This window comes from Bactrocera tryoni, chromosome 1, assembly GCF_016617805.1.
Source record: "Bactrocera tryoni isolate S06 chromosome 1, CSIRO_BtryS06_freeze2, whole genome shotgun sequence".
Lineage (NCBI taxonomy): Eukaryota > Metazoa > Arthropoda > Insecta > Diptera > Tephritidae > Bactrocera > Bactrocera tryoni.
Window position 1 is genome coordinate 6,673,668 of NC_052499.1, and position 23,045 is coordinate 6,696,712.

Genomic DNA, 23,045 nt, shown 5'->3' on the forward strand with positions numbered 1-23,045 from the left:
GCAGCAAACGATCAAAACTCACAATTAGCCGGCAAGCGGAGATAACACATAACAAGATGCTTATCAACATGGAAATCTTGTTAAAGTTGACAACTATAAACACAGTCAACAGCCCGTATATATGTACATATGTAAACAAGCTATTGGCCATTAACTGGCAGCAAGTTGAAAACGAAATTCCTTTTACACGCGCTTGCGTATCCTGCGCTGATAGCGTCCCTCTGTCTGCGGTTGTCTATTTCAGCGCGGTCGATGACAATCTTGATGACATTTTAATTTTTCAAAAACTTTTCTACTTGACGAAACAAAATACATGCAAACAACAAACAAACTGCTGCCAATGCTCCCAGATCTGTTGGACGAAACATTGACCTGAAGTTGTCATATGTGCGTGCGTGCGTGTGTGTGTGTGTAGCACCTTTTTCCGATATTGTTGGAGATTAAAATCTTAAGAGCCTAAATTGCAGGCTGGCTGACTGTCAGTTCGCCTCAGATGCGCCGATCCTCCTGGCAATTGCTTTGCTTGTGCGCGCCTGCGACAATGAGTGTTGTTGAGCCAACACCTTTGGCAGATAAGCGTTGCGGTATCACAAATGAAACCGATCTCGAGCGTCTTCTTCTGCGTCTTCTTACCGGTCTTACTCCATACATAGTGTATGTGTGTATGTATGTATAGATGTATTTCTTATAGCATTTAAATAGCCGTTGAGAGTCAGGCGCAGCTATATTGAAATGGTAAGCTATTAGAGAAGGCGGTGTTGACATTCTTCGGATGCTCAATAAGAATGCCCGTACATGCAGACACATATGTACCTTTCATTTGAGGATTTCCGCAAATGCGTTGTGACATTAAGCCGCTGTTGTTGCAAAAGTGAAAAGTATTATTACTTTTTTTTATTTAAGTATCAGTGTATTTCGCAGAATTAATGACAATATTTGAGTGAATGAGGTGCTAGGCCTTGGAAATTACTCCACATTTTTTCCTATTTTATCAGCGAACCTTTTCGCAACACAAACATACATACACCTATGCTTGTGTATGTGTATGCTTATTGGTGTTTGTATATTTTTGTTTGCCTGTCGGAAGCATTACCTACTTAACGCCTTAAGCCCTCTCCACAACTGCTCTATATTCAATGAAAATACAAACATGCATATACATATAAAAAAAAATATATACCATATACTTATAACTGTTTTGGCATTGCGCACATGATCCTGTTTAATGTGGTTTTAGAAGATCATCTGCGCCGAATCCCCTCATACAACACGTTTGCCGACAGCCGAGCACATGCTTAGCGTCCATTTTTTTCTCTCATACAATTTTTTTTTTTACACTCTATCTTTCTATTTGGTTTTTCAATTTTTCAACAATTAGCCGTTATCCTTGATAGGTCGGTCAAGACATCTACACTGTCACTACCTGCTTTCTTTGCAGATTCTTCTTTACCGATTTTCATTTCATACTTTACTTTTCTGCTTTGTTGTTTGCGTGTTTTCAATTCTAATTCAAATACTTTTTATATGGCTTTATGTTGCATATTGTTGCAACAGTCCTTCAGCCAAACACTGGGTACTCGGATTGCGTCACATCCCTTTGTGGAATGGCATGAAGAGTGCGAAAGTGCTTATTGGAGTGCATGGTGCGGTGATCAAAGCGCAGCTTGTAGCGCATCTTTGTTCGGTCTTCGGTTCTGGTTTTCAGCAACCCACATACTCAACACTTCCTGCTTTCTTTGCAAACACTTCATTCATGCGAGTAGCTGATATTTGCACATTTGCCTTTATTGAACTCAGATTTATGCTGACTGGGATGCATAAACTCATACACATATAATATGACATACACATGACTGTGTTTGTATACTGTCTGCTCTTTGCGATCTCATAAGTCAAGATTAGCGATTCTTCATTGTTATATCTAAAACACATAGATCTTGATTTTCTATATCTGCATAATACCATATAATGAGTACAATTTGATTTCTATTTTTTCGTTTGTCATTTGATATGCAATTAATTTATTTTTGCTTGTTAACTTATTTGCATAATTTGCTCATTTGTTTTGTGTACACCAATATCTATTAGTTACTACGAAAAAAGTTGACAAATAGATATGTATTTATAGCTTTGGAATAATTTTGAAACTTCAAATATAGCTCCATCAATATCAGCAAAGTCAATAACCGGTGATCATTTGTATTTCATTTTCTTAGTTTTTCAGTCGTATTAAAAAAAATATATTATTTTTATACAGTAATTGGTTTCGTGGAATAGTTGTAGAGATTTGGAGAAACACTGAACCAATACTTGAAATTTGTTTGCAGTGCCATACAGGTTGGCTAAAAGACTCTGTTCCAGATTTCTGCAGATCCAAGCTGATGTTCAAAATAATAAAAAAAACATATTTAGCAAAAATACTTTAGGCTAGTGCAAAAGCCTTTGAAAATAATATAATAAGCAAGAAATTGTCAGCCTATAACCATCGAAAGATAAATTGGCAGATATTAGAGGTAAAATAATTTACGGACGAGGTTGATGAGGAGCGTGGTTGAACTTTTGAGGGTTTATAATAGTTTATCTTTATTTCCGGCTAAACTACGAGACGCACAGAAAAAAAATATATAGCAACGTTGTAGATAACGAAAAGATCTATAAATTCACATAACCTCAAACCCCTTATGTGAAAAATTTAAATTACCAATTTTTGTTTTTTATTTTTATCTTGTACGAAATATGTTTTTCTTGCACGAAACTTGCTGTAAACTACCACTCTTTTTTCGTTGTCAAAAAAGTCTTGCGGTATTTTCGCGCGTAAGTTCTAGTTTTATTCGTCGCATCGAGTCATGCTATACTTTTTTGGAAAGCTCATTTCACGCGCTAACACGTGTTTGATTGATTGTCGTTTCTTTTAAGTCGTTCGTGAGTTATAACGTCGCAAACATGGAGCAAAATGAAGAGAAAATACGGCATATTTTATTTTATTTTTTTTTTTTTTTTGTTTTTACGAAAAAGGCAAAAATGCCAATAAAATTTGTGCAGTTTATGGACCCGATACAGTTTTCATTTTCACCGCACAACGATGGTTTCAACGTGTTCGTTCTGGTGTAGAGATGGTCGAAGGTGCGCCACGCTCCGGAAGGCCTGTCGTCGAAAATTGCGATAAAATCGCTGAATTGGTCGAAAGAGACCGGCATAGTAGCAGCCGTAGCATCAGTCAAGAGCTGGGAATGAGTCATCAAAAATTCATATCAATTTCAATAAAAAAAAATCAATAAAAATACCGCAAGACTTTTTTGACAACCCATATATTTATTATGCAAAAAAATTAATTATACCACTCGAACATAGAAACGCGCATTTCCGCAACGAATTCACAGGCAAAGAAAATGAATTTAAATAACCATTAAAATGATAAGTGCAGAAATGTTCTTCAACTGCACCTTAAACACCCATTGTTATAGAGAAAAGCAAAAAAAATATATTCCTGCTAGACACTTGTGCGTTAAAAAGCTAAATTATATGGCAAACGAATTCACCTGCTTTCCGCCATTCATATTTGCAAAGCAATACAAATGGTTAAAATAATGTATAAGTGGGTAATCTACATATTAGCAAACGCATAAAAGCTGCATTTACAAGCACAGGCACACACGTACACAGCCATGAATGTCTCGGCCGAAGAGCGTTAACTAAAACACAAGGAAGTTTGGCATACGAGCGCAGAGCTGCAGAGCACAATGATTGTAAGTAGTTATTTGTAGTGACTACGATTTTACTATGCACTCCGCTGTTGGCTGTCAAGAACATCTGTAATTCATACACACGCGCATGTATACATATGTACATATATGCATAAGCACATAGCGCAGACAGAGCAACGAAGCAATCAACGAAGCTAACAAAAGCCACACAAGCGCATTGAATGCAAGATTATGTGGAAATTTGTGCAACACATACGCCTCGCATGAGTGGCTGACTGAGCAACTGGAAGGGGGCGGTGCTCAGGCGGGTGCTATGAAGACTTTCTTGTTTTCAACATTCGCACTACACTTGCTTTGTCTTGCGCTGGCACTGTCTCATTGTCTGTCGCTTGGGCGCTGCGTTATGCTTTCTCTGCTATATACATATACATATTTTTATTTATATATACATATGTACATACATACATACAAAGGCATGTTTATGTGCATAAGCAGGCGTTTTGTGTGGAAGAGCGTGCATTCTATGCAATTACTCCATTTCGCTGTCGCTGCACGTTGCTAGTCACTTTCAATTGCAGACGTGCAGTTGTTGTTGCTATAGTCATCTTTTCGCTGCAACACAATTTGTATGCAAACATGTGTAGGCACATATACAAACACTTACTTAACTGGCGTTGTTTTGCCATTCCATGAAATGTTGCATAAATGGTCTATCAACGTTTTAGCAACAACAATAAAAACAACAAGAACAACAACAACAATCATCATCTTTGCCACGAAGTTGGCTATGCCGTCAACGGCACTATCTTCACCGTCATGCTCAGCCTGTTGACTGGAAGAAGCCGGCAGTCACTGGCCTGCACTGTGCAATTCCATCGCTTTGCCTCAGCAATCGAGTTCTGCACAAACTACGAACGACTGCACTGACAAACACGCACACACAAACATAACTACTATGATACACCCGCTTCTACTGTATTTTAGTGTATTTTTTCACTTTTTTCCAACGTTTTTCGCGTTGTCTCCTAGTCAGCACTGCTTACACTCTCGTCTACTTCGCAGATAAGCTCTGTCGTTTACTTTTGTAATTTTGTTGTTGTAGTAATTTTATTAATTTAATATTTATTATTAATGATGAATATGACAGACGTGTGCGGCAAACTGGCACTCCACCAGAAGTAGTTATAGTAACTCCATAGTCATCGCCATACTTGGTTAGTTGTGGTTATGACTCGGTTATATTTATTTATTTTCTTATTTTTCGTCATTTTATTGCCCAACTAAGACAATTAGTTTTGTTGGAAACTGGCATTTATGGATGAACACGGAGCAGGTGCCCCATAACAGATATGTGTACACGTGGGATAGACGAGTTGGAGTGTGGAGAGACTGAATGTATAGCAGAATCTCCATGTCTGGCTATGATTACTTCACTATACTTATGGAATTATGTATGAATATGTGTATAAGTTTGGACTGAATTATTTTATATCGTCATATAAATAATCAGACATAAATGTATTTGACAAAAATATTTCATATTATTATTTTTACGAAAGCAAGGACGGCCGGATCGTTTTTTTTTTCAAATGGTATCTAGAGAAAACAATTTAGTCCACCGAAACACAGTATAATTGAAATAAACCGATACTAAAACATATATGTATCTCAAACTTCGTATATATGTATGTACATATGTATGTACTTATGTATTTACATATGGTCACCTAAAATTCAAAACAACGCATCATTAAAAAAATTGAGTTTTTATTGCTTACGATTCACTACAACATGCTACATGTAACCAATACATAACCATTTGATAAGCAAAAGTCAAATTTTTTAGTAATATAAGTGGTTTCTATAATATCGTTTTTCCGCGCCTGAAAACTTATGAAAAGTGAGTTACGCTATTTTGCATTTTAGATGACAATATGTAGATATGTCATACATACATATGTATGTATGTACTATCTGAAAAAAATATAAATTTTGAAAATTAAAATTTTTTTAATTTCAGATATTACATTATTAGATATACTAAATACATATGTATGTATAATAAAATATATCTCTGATTTTCATTAAATTTATTTTATTTAATATTTTAAGTGCTATAACTTTTTATAAAGATAATGGAACATTTTTCAAATATCTGTAAGTTTTTATTAATTTTAAAAAATTTAATATTAATTTCGAGATAAATTTGAAAATTTTAATATTAAAAAATGGTTTCGAAATTTTTTGTTTTGTTTTGGATTTAGATTTACTTTATATTAAAATTTAGTGTCTATAATCACGCCTTTACCCTTAAATCAAAAAATTATTTATGGAGCCAATTTTTCACAATACAATTCTAATGTTTCCTACAACAATTTGGTTCAGTTATTACACATAATTATTTCATAATATTATAATTTGAATTATAGTCAAATATAAAATCAATATGCATCAATTTTCCAGCTAATAGTTATTCACGCTACGCATCAAACACATTTAACTGTGCCACCCTCCTTGCAACATAAGTATAATAATTGTGAAAAATATCTTCATTAATCATTCGCACTACAGTATGAAATTATTCGAGTGTAAAATTTGAATGTTTTTTCATTTGAAAGTTTTGTAAAATCCACGCGCACTCCGCCCTAACCTAGCTTTTTGAACGCACTCTAAGTACCAGCTGAAGTATATACACACATGCATACATAAATATGTATATGCGAGTAGCTACATTGTTGATATTCAAAGTGTAGCCAAATTGCCGTCAAAAGTAAATCAACCCAAAACCAAGCCTCAACCCAATTCAGTAATCGTAAGCGGTGGGCCAAACAATAGACAAACTCACACGAACGCACACATGCACAAACGCAGCATTCGAAAATCTCAGTTCATTGAGTCGAAAACGTACGGAAAACCGCATAGAAAATTATGAACGAATGAAGAATGCATAAATGACGGAAAATAAGTATTGAAAATAGCAGAGCAAAGCAGAGCAGAGCCGAGTAGAGTGGCGCGCCGCGGAGGGTTTACACATTTATTTGTTTGTTTGTTTGTATATACGAGCGATGTGTGTGTGAGCGGTGGAAACTGACCCCAGTGTCAATTATTAACGTATCACTTGACAATTCGTGTGCAAACAAAATACCAAATGTCAATGCGAAAATGGGTAGGATGAGAATAAGCGCGCTAAAGTAGGTAGCGCAGTGTACGCACACAAACACATTTGCACCTATGTATGTATATCATAAATGCCGGCGAGCAGAGACAGATAGTCGGAGCGTTTTCAACACCAAAACGTTAAATGCAAAAATCATAAATCTCGCTGCCCCTTAACGGTTTCCCAACAACGACAAACAAATTCATAATAAAATATATTTATACACCATTTGGGAGGGGTTGCGCTGAAGCGGCAATTTTTGGTACTTGTACACAAATGTATGTGTGTTTGTGTGTTGCGAATATATGGCAATAAGGTAGGAAGTTCATCCCTATCCACTGTTTATTTGAATGTTGCGCAACGTTGCGGATGAATGGTGATTATGAGGCTGATGACAATAAGGATGAGAATGTTGAAAAATGATAGTAGCTGAAATGGCAAAGAGACAACGGCTGGATTAGAGACGGTGAGTGCGAGTTTATGTGCTTATGTTTATGACAGCGGCAAAGCCGGGAGGGTGCAGACGTCGCAGCATAATAATGAAGTTTAAAATAGTAGTTGAAGATGACATTGGCATTGTAATTCATACGAAACGGCAACGCTATCTACGTCTGTATACGATACTTGTACTTAGCTGCAATCTCAGTAATGATAATTGTCGCAAATGATAATAACTTCAGTTGTCAGCTTAAAGTTGACACATAAATATACATACATATATGTATATAAAGCATATGATATGATTATTAGAATACTGCTTGTTGGTGCTGTAATGTTGATATGAGCATTAAATATCGAATGGTTGCAAAATGAAATCAATCTGGCTTGTTAAAAATTGCATGAATTGTGCAGGGATGTTGGTACACATACAAATACATATGTGTCGAAACACACACACACATATGATGTTATATAAAATTATGTATTTGGAATTTAATTGCTGGTACAACCGGATGCTGTTTGAGTTCCTCTTTTCATTTGGAAATCACAATATGTTTTCATAAATTTAAAATCCTTTTTGATTTTGTTATAATGAAATTTTTTGTTTATATAAAATTACTAAACAAGGTTGGAAATTTTTAAAAATATATGTATAAAATTTTTTTTTTTGCAATATTTCAGGCACATTTTCAATATATAAATATTTCAAAAAATATTAAAGTTCCAATTTAATTAGAAATCCCAGTTAGCTTAACTTGATATTTTTTGTGATGGAATATGCACATACCTAAGCTCTCAAACTGTTCATAGACAAATGCCGCGGCAGAAATTAATTTTTTTTTACTTCAGCAAATATCAAAATATGTTTGCTTTTCTACCGCTCTAACCATATGTTTTGCCATTTAGGGTTTGGCTTTTCCGGCTTAGCGCAAGCGACAAAACTGTCAGCTACAGTTGAAAAGAAATTTATAAAGGACCAAAAAAGATTGCTGCCCAAATGAATGATTCTAGGGCCGAGCCTCTATGCTTGTTGGGCATTTTATTTTTTTAGACATTTTTCTTTCATATTGGTGATTATTTTCTAATTACACTTGATATTATTATTGTTGTTGTTTTGTTTTTCTCTTGCCAGCTGAAAGAAAACGATAGTGCGTATCAAAAAATTTATAGGTGTGTATTAAAATTAAGATGGTTAAGAAAAATTTAAATAAACAAATTAATAGTATGCATTTTTTTCAACATTACTAAGGATACTTATAAGATATCCAAGAATAGAAAAAACTTTTAATTTTTTTAATTTTTATTTTAAAAGTTTTTTTTTATCCTAAGGTATCTTATAAATATCGTCGGAAATTATTAGAAAAATTTTTGTTATTAATTATTAAAATATAGCACATTGTGATTTTTAATTTCTTATATAAATATCACAAGCATATTTTCTTAAATTATTTATTGTGAAAATAGAAACTCTTTCTTGTAATATTAATAGATCTATGATATACAAATCAGGTCGAATACAATGTTTTCCTCCGTCGACTCGTTCAAAAGTTATTCAACCTTAGATCGTAAAAGATAATTTTACAATTATTTAAATTTTTTCCCAAAATAATACCTCGAAATCATAAAATATCTTTTTACGTAGGGATAAAATATTCTTTATTTGTGACCCACCCTAATGTATAAATATTATAACTATTTTTACATACAAATATAGAAATAATTTAATTTTATAAAATATATTTACTTTAGAAAAAAGTTTGACAACAATTGGATTTAAATTTGCTAAATTCGCCAATTTTTAATATTAAACTTAGCATGAGCTACAAAAAATTAAAATTGCCTTTTGTGGTAATTAACTATTATTTTTTCTAATTCCTTAATTACGAATAAGAAAACTTTTTTTTTAATTTTTCTCTATTTATAAAATTAAAGTAAATTTTTTTCTACGAAAAATCGTTACCAATCTCTACAACATTTAACACTAATTTAAATTATATCTTCTGCACTTTGCCTTCTGCCCGCGACGCCATTAATCTCTGCCACATTTCGCGTGAAACAACCATTCACCATAGTCTGCCGTTTGTGGTGGCTTCAGCATGTACGGCCGACTTGCCAATACGTTTTTGTGGCTGTGCATAACAGCGTCTCGGCCAGCAGCAACGCCGACACTCGATCAATTCATTTTGCAAATGCGTATGCACCTTTATAATTTATTTTTAAACATTTCCTTATTTAACTGCTCAATTTCTGGTTTCATTTCAATTCATTTTTTTCCATATTTCTTTCGCTGAGTCACCAACATCAGTGTTTGGCTGGTAAGCGTTTGCGTGTTAATTAATCAGCGTTGTCATTTTATGGAGCTTTTTTACGCTTAAACGTTTTTTGTTGTTTTTGTGATATGTCACGAACTGGCAGCTACGGTCACGCCCCCTGTTCACTGCTGATTGCATTTACATGTGCGCATATGTACATATGTATGTTTGTATGTGTGTACCCATACAGCATGTGCGTGCGTTTGCATTTTTTGTTGTTGTTATATTTTGTCATGGTTGTTAGTGCAGTTAAATGTAGCGTTTGTTATTTATCATGCATTGATTTCATATCGAAGCATTTTGGCGTCGCCAATAAACGATTTCGCTTAATTAAAGCGATGTTTAATTGCAAAGGGCAGAGTTGCAATTTTTATAAGCATATATACATATATGTACATACATACATATGTATATACATACATGCATATGTAGGTGAAAATGTTTTTGCGGTTATCGAAGGTAGTTGAACTTTGATTGCGTAATGGCGTGGGTGTGGAATTATTGAAATTTAATTATGTCTTTTTTGATGTGCTGAAGCGGCAAATCGACGTTTCTGATTTTATTATCACTTTTGATTTTATTATCTATTGTTTCCAACAAATTTTGATTGTTTTATATAGTAGAGTATTAGGTATTTTTATTCATATATCTTATTGCTGGTTTGGATTCGGAATTCATACTAGTTTATATAAAACTTGTTTAGCACTTGAAATCTTCCCAGTTTTATTGAAGTTCATACAAGTTTTAATGAAAATAAGTAAAACTCAAATCCTTGCCATTTTTATACAATACTATTTTCGTAATATTCGTTGTCTGTCGCAAACTGTCTTGCATTTTTTTTACACATATTCAAAATGTATTGAAATATTTGACATATTTACATACACATACATACATTTGATGATACGCATGTATGTATCCACAAAAGTTCTCAAATATATTTCCATAGCTATTCCCTCACATCTTTATTATATCTTCCTACATACATATTTACATATTTACATACCGAGTATGTTTGTAAGCGCAACACTCCGTTTTCTTTAATCAACCATTTCTTAACTTAATAAATTTACGGGAAATCACTTTAATATGCGTCAATGTGTTTTTGCGAAAGCCTATAAACGATTATCAAAACAAAGTCAATCTCAGCATAAACATCAACAACATCATTACCCCAGCTTTTTTTGTTGTTTGTTACCACCGCTACAACAGGCAATAAACAAACAAACACAAAGCGAGTAAAACATGTGAAAAACCAAAATAACATCTCTGGCGCTAGGCAAGTTGCCTGCTATTGTTGTACAACAACATGAAAAAAGCATATTGCTCCTGTGTGGCAGACAAAGCACACTGCACACGCACACATGCACGCACAAATTGTCGGCTGGAACGTTCATTTTCTACAAAAGCACTTTGTTACGTACATATACATACTATATATACACATATACACAGGTACATATTCGAAATCTGTAAGTGACAGGCGTATTGGCGTAAATATTGTGGCAGAGTGGGGGGACAATATCAAACTCGTATGTATGCCTTGCGTTCCTCGTGTTTATGTGTGTGTTTGCCTGTGCTGTATACGCCCCTGCATGTCAGCTCATTCCATTCCGTAAACTGTTTAAGCATAAGCAACGAAATGAAATTTTAACCACCGAAAATATAGCCACCCGCCACCCAAAGCCAATGCTCCGCAAGCACGAAGCAAAGCTACCATCCAAACAAACGCACCTTACACTCCCTCATTCAACACGCGTCCAACATTATTATTTCGCATTTAGCATAATGGCGCTTGTGCGTTAAAGCTCGCAGCACCAACACAACGTCGCTTGCATATACATATGTACATACATAAGCCGAACAGAGTTGCCAAATGCTTTGTAGGTGTAGTAAAAAATATTTTTTTAATAAAGTTGCTTTTAAATAATAATTGCTAAGCATAAAATTTTATTAAAAAAAAAGTGGTAAAAAAATAACAATATAAAATATGTTAGATACTTCTTTGACTTGCCACCTTTGCGGCGCAGTGACTTGGAATAAGCGGCATTTTGTTTGCCTAGTTACACAACAGCCGCAAAATAGGCTGGCCTGGCCGACTTCCAATGCGGCAAAAACGTGGCGACTACGTTTGCGTCTGTCGGCAGCAGCAGCGAAGGTGGTGGGGTATGTGAGCGACATGGACACGCAATATTGAATATTTCTTTATTTTGTCGCCTGCGCTTGGCAGCAACGTGAATTTACGCGCATAAACGTATAAAATATATAAAGTTATTATATTTACAAACAAATATCTCTTTATATACATATGCATATACATACCTATATTTAAATAGGTATGCGACCTTTTTGGGGGCATATTGCCAACAATGGCGTTCGTGCTGCCACACATTGAAATCTTTACGCTCATTTGCCGTCGCCATTTCGCCTTTCCACATTATAACGTTCTTCTGCGCTTCCTTTGCTGCATTCTACCGCTCTTTTCTTAGCTGTGGGATTTATTTTTATTGAAATATTCAAATAAGATTGTCGATTTGGGGGCCTAAAATGAAATTTGGCTTTTAACTTCTGCCTTTTCCTTTTACTACTTGCTATTTAAGTTTCTTGTGCGTCGTTTGAGCCATAATAAGCGTTTGTGTTTTCTACACCCGCCACTACTTTTGACTTTAAGCGCCGTTTTAAGCTGGAATGCGCAATAAACAGAAAATTATATTGTACAAAAATTTTTACAAACAAATATTTAAATATTGTCTGGTTGAAAAGAAAAAAATGTTTTTAGCTTATTTTCATGCAATAATTTACAAACTGCATATTATTAATAAGTCATGTAATATATAGAAATGTTTGTATGTAAGTCTCTTGCAAAACTTTTTAGGTAAGATGTTTGCAGTTATACATATATTCTCGGTAGTATATGGATATGTATATCAAATTGGTGCAACAAAGGCACCTAAGTAATGCGTCTGAAATTGACATTTTATAAATGGCAAAATTGTCAGTGAAATTACTTTTTCTACTACGCATGCGTTTTAATGGAATTTCATACAAAATATATCCTGTTATTGGTATTTTTATCGAACTTATACGTGAGTACATATGTACATATGTCACGTATTCACCCTATCAAAAAACAATTGGTAAACTTGATTAAATTATCAAATTGACAACCAGGAAGATAATAACAGCTCAAATTCGATGACAATTTTAAGATAAAAATGTGCAAAAACTTTTAAGACGAATAAATAATATTGTGCAGTCGAAAAATCTTTTCGTATTTTTAATCAAAGTTCAACTTATTGTTTTTATATTTATAATAATAGATAAATAAACTAATACATATGTATCATTTTGGTCGACCACTTTTTGCCATTTTTTCGCCAGAGACATTATTCCATCAGTCTAAAAATTTCATCAGTCTAAATCGAAATTTCGAAATTTCCAAAACACAACCATTGTTGTGTTACACGAACTGATACAGCATCGTCTCCGTAAACTTCAAATTTTTCAAATTTCATTGGTGGCTTGCGAGGCATCCTTGTTTTTTTTTTTTTACAAAAATTTCAAAATATAGCGAATTTCTTTATTATTTTCACTCATTTTTGAACAGCTGTAACTTTTTTTCAACTTGCCCGAATTTAATTTTTGGGGTTAAATGAAGCTTAAAATCTCACCTTTTCAACACTATATGGTAAGACACAATGTGTTTGGTAGCAAAGTGCTCCCCTGCTGTAATGATTCCGCCCTTTTCCATAAATTCATATTAAAAAAGATAATTATCCAATAGAAATTATATTATTTTATGAAAATAATCTATAGCTTTAATAATATTTTTTTAGTTTAAGTAACATGCTACTAATGTTTAGTAATATATTTTAAAATTTTGAACAAAAATAATAATGAGTTTTTTATACAAAAATCTATTTACATATTGTTTATAAAGCAAATGCTTTTTAAATATATTCGCATAAACATTTTTCTACACAAAATTTATGCAAAAGATTACGCATTCAATATTTTTATAGCATACTTTGATTTTGAGCATTTCAATATTAACAAAATGCATAAACACATTTCCAACTTAATGCATTTACATGCTAATCACCGCATATCAAGTAGTCGTGCATACAAATAATCAGCCAGACAAACAACAAAGCGAAACAATAACAACAAATTTATGAAATACATACTCCAATGGAGCAAGCCGCACCGAAAATTTCCTCAAATGATTTACCAACACTGACATTTGACATACAAATGCACACATATCCACAAACACACAACCAAAGCAAGTCAACCCTCATAATCCCAAATGTCATTAAATTTGGGTCAAATATGTACAAATGTATATATAATGGTTTAATGCATAATAATAACAACAACACTCACGATAACTATAGCAAAAATTTAGTACCTTATATTCTTGTCAATGTTTTATTTTGGTTACACTTAAATACCGTAATAAATGAATTTGTTACGCGCTCTTAAATGTAGTACAAGTCATTTGACGCAAGCTTAGAGCACAGAGTGAGAGCACTGTAGCCAGCCAATAGATGAGGGAGTGCTATCAAATGTATGTCTGCATGTTCGTAAACATATGTATGGGCCTGTCAAGCGGTTAATGTGATTTGACAACGATGCACGACACCAAACAAACAAACACATGTGTGCACATGAGACGTGCTTGTGGTGTAAAGCGTGAGGAAGAGAGGTGGGTGACTGTTAAATGGCCGTTAAATTGTTATAAATTGTTAAATTGTATATGAAAATTGAGCAAATTTGCTGGGATATTATATTTAAGTGGGGTTAATGTGGGGAAATGGCTAATTAAAATGAATATAAAATGCAAACAAATTGAAGGATGTTATATATCTAGTATAGCTGTAAAATGTAAGAAGCATATGGTGAGAAAAAGTTGTATGGGAAACTTTTGCAAAAAATAAATAATAATAATAAAAATTTAACAAAAAGCTAGTCTTTCAAATTAATAATTAATAATTTTGAAACGGAAATATTTAATAAAGGTTGCTAATCGCAGTGAACTATATTTAAATTATACATATGAATATATTTATGTACATGCAAATATAATTAATTAAGGGTATTTTATGTATTTCTCTCACATTTACATATAATATATGTACATACATATGTAAATAAAAAAAAAATTGTGTAAATAAAGAAATGAACTTAATAATCGCAACAGCTCAATTACCGTTTACCTCGGCATTTATGATTTTCCACTCACAACATATACATATATTATTACAACTTAAGTCCATATGTAGATATGTACTACATATGTATTTAAGCATACATGTGTATGTATGTACATATGTACATACATATATATGTATATACACCCATATGTTGGTATATGACTACTGTTATATACCATACTGTTGTGCTTACTTTTGTTCGAAAACTTTTCATCCGCTTAAACATACTTAAAAAGGCATAAATTAGTATTAAATTACATGCTACAACAATAACAACAATTACAATAATACCAGTGGCAGACGTCATAAAAATGCAAGTGAGAATATGTTGACAAAAGCAAAAGCCGCAAGTGGTGAATGAAGCAAAATAGCAGCAGAAAAAAAAACAAACTGAAATACTTGGAGTTGTGAAGGAGTTGTGCTCCACCCGCCTCCGCTACTAAGCCGCTCTTGGCGCTTTTCGCGTGGAATCACTGGCATACGGCACAGCATATTGCTGAGTTTAAAAGTCAAAACAAAAGTGACAGCAGTGGACAAAACGAGAAAAAAAAATCAACAACAACAAATACAAACAAAGCGTAACCACATGTAGTGACAACAACAACAATAACACCAAGCAATAAGCAAGCGAGAAATTCCAACAAACCATTGTGGCTTTTGTCATATTTATTTCGTTAAGCTGGAAGTGTGAAACTTTTCGATTATTGTCGTCAAATGGTATTGATCGGCACTGCAGCTACACGCGCATGACCGAGCGAGACAGGTATAGGACCAGCGGTTATAGCCTAAAGTGTTGTAGGGGCGTCGGAGGTGGTCGGGTAAATGGGTTGCGTGGACTGTCTGCCACATTCGCCGGACGGTCAGCATTGACCGTGGCCTTCTTCGTCACGCTAATCCTCAATATGCATTGGGTGTATGTATACAATAATGCAATTGTAAAAAAGCTGGACAATAACCGCCCGCAGGCAGTGATAATTTCTTTAAAGCGTACAAATGTTTTCAAAAACGAAAACTATTGCGTTAATAATAGCTATGAACCACATATAAAAAATTATATGACAATAAAAGAAAATTAAAAACGTTGACGGCTTCATAGGTAATTGAACGATTAAAGCTTAAAGAGCTACAAATTACGATTAAGGTCAAGGTTGCGAAAGTTTGGAGTGTATTTGCATAGGAAAGAAGCAGAGCTGTAAAAAAAAGCCGTTGACCGGCAACAATTGTAGTAAATTGTGGAAGAAAAAATCTTCTTTGTCTTGAATTGTTGGAGCAATTAGTAATCTGCAAAAAATGATTGCAGAGCACCACCTCTGAGAACTCCATACCGGGAGGAAACGTACTCCGTAAAGCCGTAACCATTTTTTTAGCAGCAAATTCCAAATAATTTATTTAAAAATTATAACTTCAGAAAATTTCGAAATTATAAAACCAAAGTTTTAAAGGTTTTTTATCACTTAATTACTCTTAATTTTCAATTTGTTTTGTGATCGTCACCAATTTTACTCCCCAATTTACCTCTCTTTTCTTAAAAAATCATATAAAATATGCTATCAAAATTATATTACCGCGTCGCTCGTTATTTAAAACAACCCAGAGCTATAAAAATTAGCTCAATTTCTGTCTAGATTCCAAATTTTAATGCAGCGTAATTTTTGTTGTTGTTTAATTTTACTGCCGCATATGTGTTATAAAACCACGTATACATAATTACAAAGCAGTTATCATAAATCCTAAATTTTATTAACTTATAAATTACAAGTAATATGTAGGAGTACAAATACCTGCGATCCTACGAGAGTGAAAACAAAACGAAAAGCCGACACTTTTAGCCCTAAGTGCGCTAGCTTATCCTTTATGCTAACAAAATTCTGTTATGCCTTTTAATAACCTATAAAATAACACATTTTCACATTTTCACACAGTAAACTTCTCCCCCCCGATCTGTGTGTGCGCCAATGGTGTCTGCCCATTTGGATCAAATAAAAATTGAACCTTCACCTTTTCATAGCACGGAGTATGTTGGGTGTATGTGCATATGTGTGTGCTGTGTTTGCTCACTGACCTTTTTACACTTGTCGTCGAGGAAATTGTTTGATAGCTTTAGAATAATCGTAATGCTTTAAATTATCACACACTATCTTATGTGTGCTATGTACATATGTGAGTGTTTGTGTAATTTTTATATTTTCCACATTTTCTTTTTGATTCTGGAAAATTGTAACCTTTTTCGGTTTCAACTACGCGTTTTTCTGGCACTATCTTTAACATGTATGTATTTATTTATGCATTTAAGCATGTGTTGGTTGGCTTTAGCCGCGTGTGTAGCTAGTTGCTCCCTCGTTAAGCAGGTGAGGCCCATTGTCTCACATTTTTCGTCTTCGATAATTTATTGGCCGCATTGTTTCATGCCCCTTCTTTCGGTTTGTTTGCAGCCCTAAAATAATTTTGGAAATATGTATAGACATATAAATATATTTAAGATTCTTATTATGTAATTTTTGTCCCCCAAGCAACTCGGTGTTCTGCCTTGCAATAAAGCACACCTTCTTCATGCATGCAATCGTTTTTTTTCGCTTCTCCTCGTTTGTTTTCACTTTCCATTGTTATTGGCTCTTGATCCTGCCCCAAATTCAGCTGAGCGTATTGTATACGCTTTATAGCGTAACATAAATTATGTCAATTTTTTCTATATTTGTTGCTATTGTAATGCTTTTGTTGTGTATTCCTCTTCCTATATGTGCTTATGTGTGCCTGTTATAAGTGTGTATTACTGATACATTTATAAATATTTGTGTAAATGAGGATTATTTTGTCAAAAAAACAAAAATAATTTATATTTTTTGTTTTTATTTACTAAAATATTTTAATTATTTACATATAAAACTGACTTACGGAAATTACAATTATTTACACATAACACTGACATTATTTTTAATAAGGGCAACCCCTGTTCAGCGTGTATCTAGCGTCAAAACACACAATATAACTTTATTTTCAAAAATTTCAAAACTTCTTAAAAAATTTAGAGTGCTAGATATGCCTTATGCAGATTATCAAACGCAAAAAAAATTTTTTTTTTGTGCCGTATTCGCTTTTTACTCCCTGTTTATGAACAGATTCATGAAAAATAACTTGCTGTTAAACAGTTTTGAAACCCACGGACCCGCGAAACTGCCTTCAAACATATTATATGTGCATAGCTCATCTAAACACACACATATTTGCGAACATATGCCGCGTCTTTCTCCCCTTTAAAGTAATAATCAGAAATATTGAATTTTTTATTTTTAATTTTTTTGTGTCGAAAAAACCTTACGCTGCCATAAATTCTGTTCGCCCAGCAGCGCGGCAGCAAAAGTAAAAATTATTTATCACTGCTGCTTGGTGGCAGTCAACAGCAGCATCATAATTTCCCTAAAAAAGGCACACACATCCCAATACCAGGAATTCCTAAAATCCGTAGCAAAAACCGAGTGTTGAAACATCAGACAGCGCATGCAGAAAACAAATCAAAAGTACCAAACAAAAAAAAAAACAAAAAACCGCAATTGGAATGGCATATAAAAATCAAAGAATACCAATAAAAACAAGCGAATTGCGATCGAAACAAATAAATTCGATTTATACAGTTTTTATGTTCGCGATTTGTTTTCTTTTGGGGTTTTATTTTATTTCAACCTTAACACAAAATTTAACGCATGCAAATCCGCACACAAGTAAATGCAAAGCTGGAAGTACATAAAAAACGTAAACAAATATATGTAGCAGCGCTCTCCCTAGCTATTCGTTGTTGTAGCCAACAATGTGCTGTTGGCCAAAAGCGTGACCATTTCGTGTATAATAAAAAAGTAGTGACGATAAAAAATGTATGCAAAATGGGCAAGTTTTATTTTATGGTTTACTTTGCCGGTGTTGGTGTTGGTGCGAGTGTCGGTGTGGCAGCATTTTATGACACTCATCAGTCCAATTGTGGCTGTTTAGTGTACAAACGAGGTCATAAATTTTCAACTTGTAAAAGAAACAAATTCCGTTTTTAATACGAAAAAAAGCTTGAGCTTTGCTGGCAGCGACCACACAGCGGGTTCAATACAACAACATGCAGACACAAAAATTGTCGCGATTGATTTCTTTTATACAATTTTTTTGCTTATAATTTTTGCAAAATTTATCTCAGTAAAAAAATATGATTACCGTTATTTTTCATAATTATTTATTTTATTATTGTGTCCTCCACCTTGACTCATAAAATATTTTTTCAAATTTCTTGCAGGTGAAAAACCCTTCAAATGCGAACACGAGGGCTGTGATCGCCGCTTCGCCAACTCTTCGGATCGGAAGAAGCACTCGCATGTGCACACATCGGACAAACCGTACAATTGTCGCATCAATGGCTGTGATAAATCTTATACTCATCCCTCATCGCTGCGTAAACACATGAAGGTAAGTTTGATGGTTTTTTATACCCTGAACAGGGTATATGAAGTTTGTCATGAAGTTTGTAATACCCAGAAGGAAGCGTAGTAGACCCTATAAATATACATATAAATGATCAGTATGTTGAGCTTAGTCGATTTAGCCATGTCCGTCTGTCTGTATATATACGAACTAGTCCCTCAGTTTTTAAGATATCGTTTTGAAATTTTGCAAACGTCATTTCCTCTTCAAGAAGCTGCTCATTTGGCGGTACTGCCGATATCGGCTCACTATAGCATATAGCTGCCATACAAACCGAACGATCAGAATCAAGGGCTTGTATGGAAAACTTTCGCATTTGACGTGGTATCTTCATGAAATTCGACGTGGATTACTGCTTAAGGTAACAATATAATCTCCGAAAAAATTGTTCAGATCGGATTACTATAGCATATAGCTTCCATACAAACTGAACACATAGTTACTAAAAGAAATGCACCGGTGAAGGGTATATTATCTACGGTGCACACGAAGTTAACGTTTTTTCTTCCGGCAATAAGTTAGATTTCATAATTATTTTCTTTTGCGGAAAAATTTCTTAAAATACTTGACCAACCTTGTTTAATCTCAAACATATTTATAATATCTTCTACCCCTCACCAGGTGCATGGCAATATCGATGAGAAGTCTCCCTCACATGGCTATGATAGCGACGGCGATGAGTCCTCCTCGTCCAGCATTGTGACCGGCGGCGCGCAAACACCACCGTCCGCACGCTTAAATGTCGACAATAACAACGGCATCGGTAACAAGTCCTCACCGCACTCCATTAAATCGGAACCGAGCAATCACAGTATTGGCGGCATGCATGGCGTCATACATTTGGGTGCCTCGAGCGGTGGCAGCAGCTCCACGAGCAGTTCACATCTACATCACTCGCATGCGCATCACAGCACTAGCGGCGCTGGCAATGGCGGCAGTGGTGGCGCGAACAACAATAACAATAACAACAGTCACTCAGCCAAATCGCCAGCGTTACAATTGATGGCGTCCTCAGCCGCGGCAGCATACTTAGCACCACCACTGGGACCACCGCCCTCACTATCGGCAGCGGCCACACATCACCATCATCATCACCAGCAAGCGGCATCGCCAGGCAGCAGTAATGCGGCAGCCGCTTCAATGCTTGTCACCGGTCATCACAATCATCATTTGCTTTATCATCCGGCGGCGCAACATCATCCGCCCAGCGATTGGTATCACACAGCAACACCGCCGGCCGCCGCTGATGCAATGAATCCGCTCAATCATTTCGGTCATCATCATCATCATCACCATCTGATGCATCCGGGTGCCGCAACCGCCTATTGAAATTGGTGAACTGTGCAAGCGAGAGGGTGAGCGTAAGCACCGAAGAAGTTAAGGGCGAGAGCACTTGTTTGTGTGGCCCGTCGCACATATGTATGTATGTATGTGTGTGCTATGTGCTGGGCTGTGCAGTGTTAACGACTATTGGCGAACTCTTTGTCGCTCAGCCGACTAATGTGGTAATCGTAGTGTGAGTAATCAGTGGAATTAAACCAAATATTTTTAGCTCTGCCGCACATACACACATACACATACCATATATACCATCTAACGAACGGGCATTGTAATTGTATTCAGCAAAATGATATCGAGTTTTAACATTTGGCACTGTAACATACATTTTTACCTTTATATATGTCAATACGTACATATATGATTGTCGAGCTTTATATTTTTGAGTGAAAAGTTAAGGTTTTAACTGCAATAAATTCGAAAATGTTTTTGTCATTTGTTTTGTGATTCAAGAAAACAGTTTTTATTTTAAAATTTATTATGTTGCAAACATGTCTTTTATTTAGGCAATCAGCGAAGTTTACATACATATGTACAAAGGTGAAAAATTATTAACTAACTCCCTCAAGAGGGCATATTTCGATTTATCTGAACCAAATAAAGTGGAAAGTGTTATACAATAAAAAATATGTATGTATATATAGATACATACATTTCTTATATACATTATTTTTTTTTTATTTCTATGTCTATACAAAATTCACATCACTTGCTTAACTTCATTTCATCTTGCCCATAATGGATTTCCGATAAAACTTTTTCGTGCAATGAAAAGAAATAATTTTTTTTCCTGAACAAAAATCCAAACCATACTCAAATTCTCACCGCCACTGTAGCATAGTGGGGAAAATCCCTCTAAAATACGTAAGAAAAAATGTCTGCCTTAAATGTACTTTCTACGCCGCTTCAAAAGTAAATAAAATTTGTAAATCATCTGGCATTATATTACATATACTTACGTATGTATGTATATGTATGTATGTATATCATAAAAAAACCACAAAAATTAAGTAAATGCCAATCTAGTAACACACAAGTGTACATACATACCTATACACAAACATAAAATAAATATAATACACTCTAAAAAAATAAATAAGTATGTACATACTAATTTAACAAAAATGTACAATATTTAACACAAAACCAAATGGTGCCTGCTGCTTCCAATGACAAAAATAACACAACATTTTTCATTTAAAATTTAAGTAAAAGTGTGTGCTTGTCTATGCCATAGATAATTAAATTTTATAGCAAACTCAGCGCTAACCTCTTCGCTTACCAAACTACACAATGCAGTACAAGTGCTCGCACTTAGCCCATTTACATACTTACATAGTATATATGTATGTATAGTATATATTTATGTATGTATATACATACATATATTGCATGTTAAACGCGTGATTCTTCGACTTAGTACTTAGTTTTCGACTCATTACCTCCACAACAACAAAGCGAATAAATTTAATAACAAAGAAAAATAATAAAAAATAAGTAACAAAAATATTTAACATAATTGTGTGTAAATTAATTCACAAATAAGTTCCAAAATTGTAATAATGTTGTAAATAATTTTATATGTATGTATGCAGATGCAAATGTAAAAAATGGGAACGAAAAAACAAAAATTAAGAAATTCATTTAGAATATATTAAAGAAAATGTAAGTGAAAATTCTCACAAAAATGTTAAAAATATAAAATTTACGTAAAAGTTTAATTATAAAAGAGTTTTGATGAAGAACGGCAAATTATAATTTTTCAGTTTGATTGCTGCTACAATTATGTTTTTGTCATTAAGTAAAAAATTTTAGTTTGATTATTTAGTTCTGTATACGTGTAAGTGTCAAATATAAGAAAAATAGTAAATAATCTATTGTATTTTGTGTATAAATTAAATTATTTTAAATTGTTTATAGTATTTACGCTTTTTGATCGCGCATTTCTACTCACACGCGCTCATACATATGTTCACACTCATTTACTCGAAAACACACTCATTTACATACATACACACATAAGTAAATATATATAAATAAATAGTAAATTTAAACACAGTCCAAAAGTTATAATTATATAACGAGCTACACACCTGCATACACACATAAACAGCTAAAATATACATACATATACGCATATATACTCACATTAACACGTAAACAACACGAATATATACCACAAATAGTGAAAGCATAGTAGAATAAATGAGGAAAGTGTAAACTAATTAAACTTAAAACATATGTGAAATGCAAAAACAAACAACTAAAAATAAATTACTAAAAATAAAAGTAAAATAAATATGTTAGCTATGAATAATTCTTGAAAAATTAGAAATTCATTGAATAAATAAATTATTAATTCCAAATGCAACGCAAATTATTCGCATTTTTATTTCATGCAAGGACACATTTTCATTTCATT

At 33.9% G+C, this 23,045-nt stretch overlaps 1 protein-coding gene across 1 annotated transcript in view; it reads left to right on the plus strand.

Annotated features, from left to right (window-relative positions):
• The window catches only part of LOC120766397 (pair-rule protein odd-paired), a 45,976-nt gene extending 24,387 nt beyond the window's left edge, over positions 1 to 21,589 (plus strand). The window contains exons 2-3 of the mRNA XM_040091844.1: positions 19,101 to 19,270; positions 19,907 to 21,589. Coding sequence (XP_039947778.1) covers positions 19,101 to 19,270; positions 19,907 to 20,614 — 878 coding nt within the window. The 3' untranslated portion in view covers positions 20,615 to 21,589. The remainder of the gene's footprint in view (positions 1 to 19,100; positions 19,271 to 19,906) is intronic.
• The last annotated feature ends 1,456 nt before the right edge of the window (positions 21,590 to 23,045 follow it).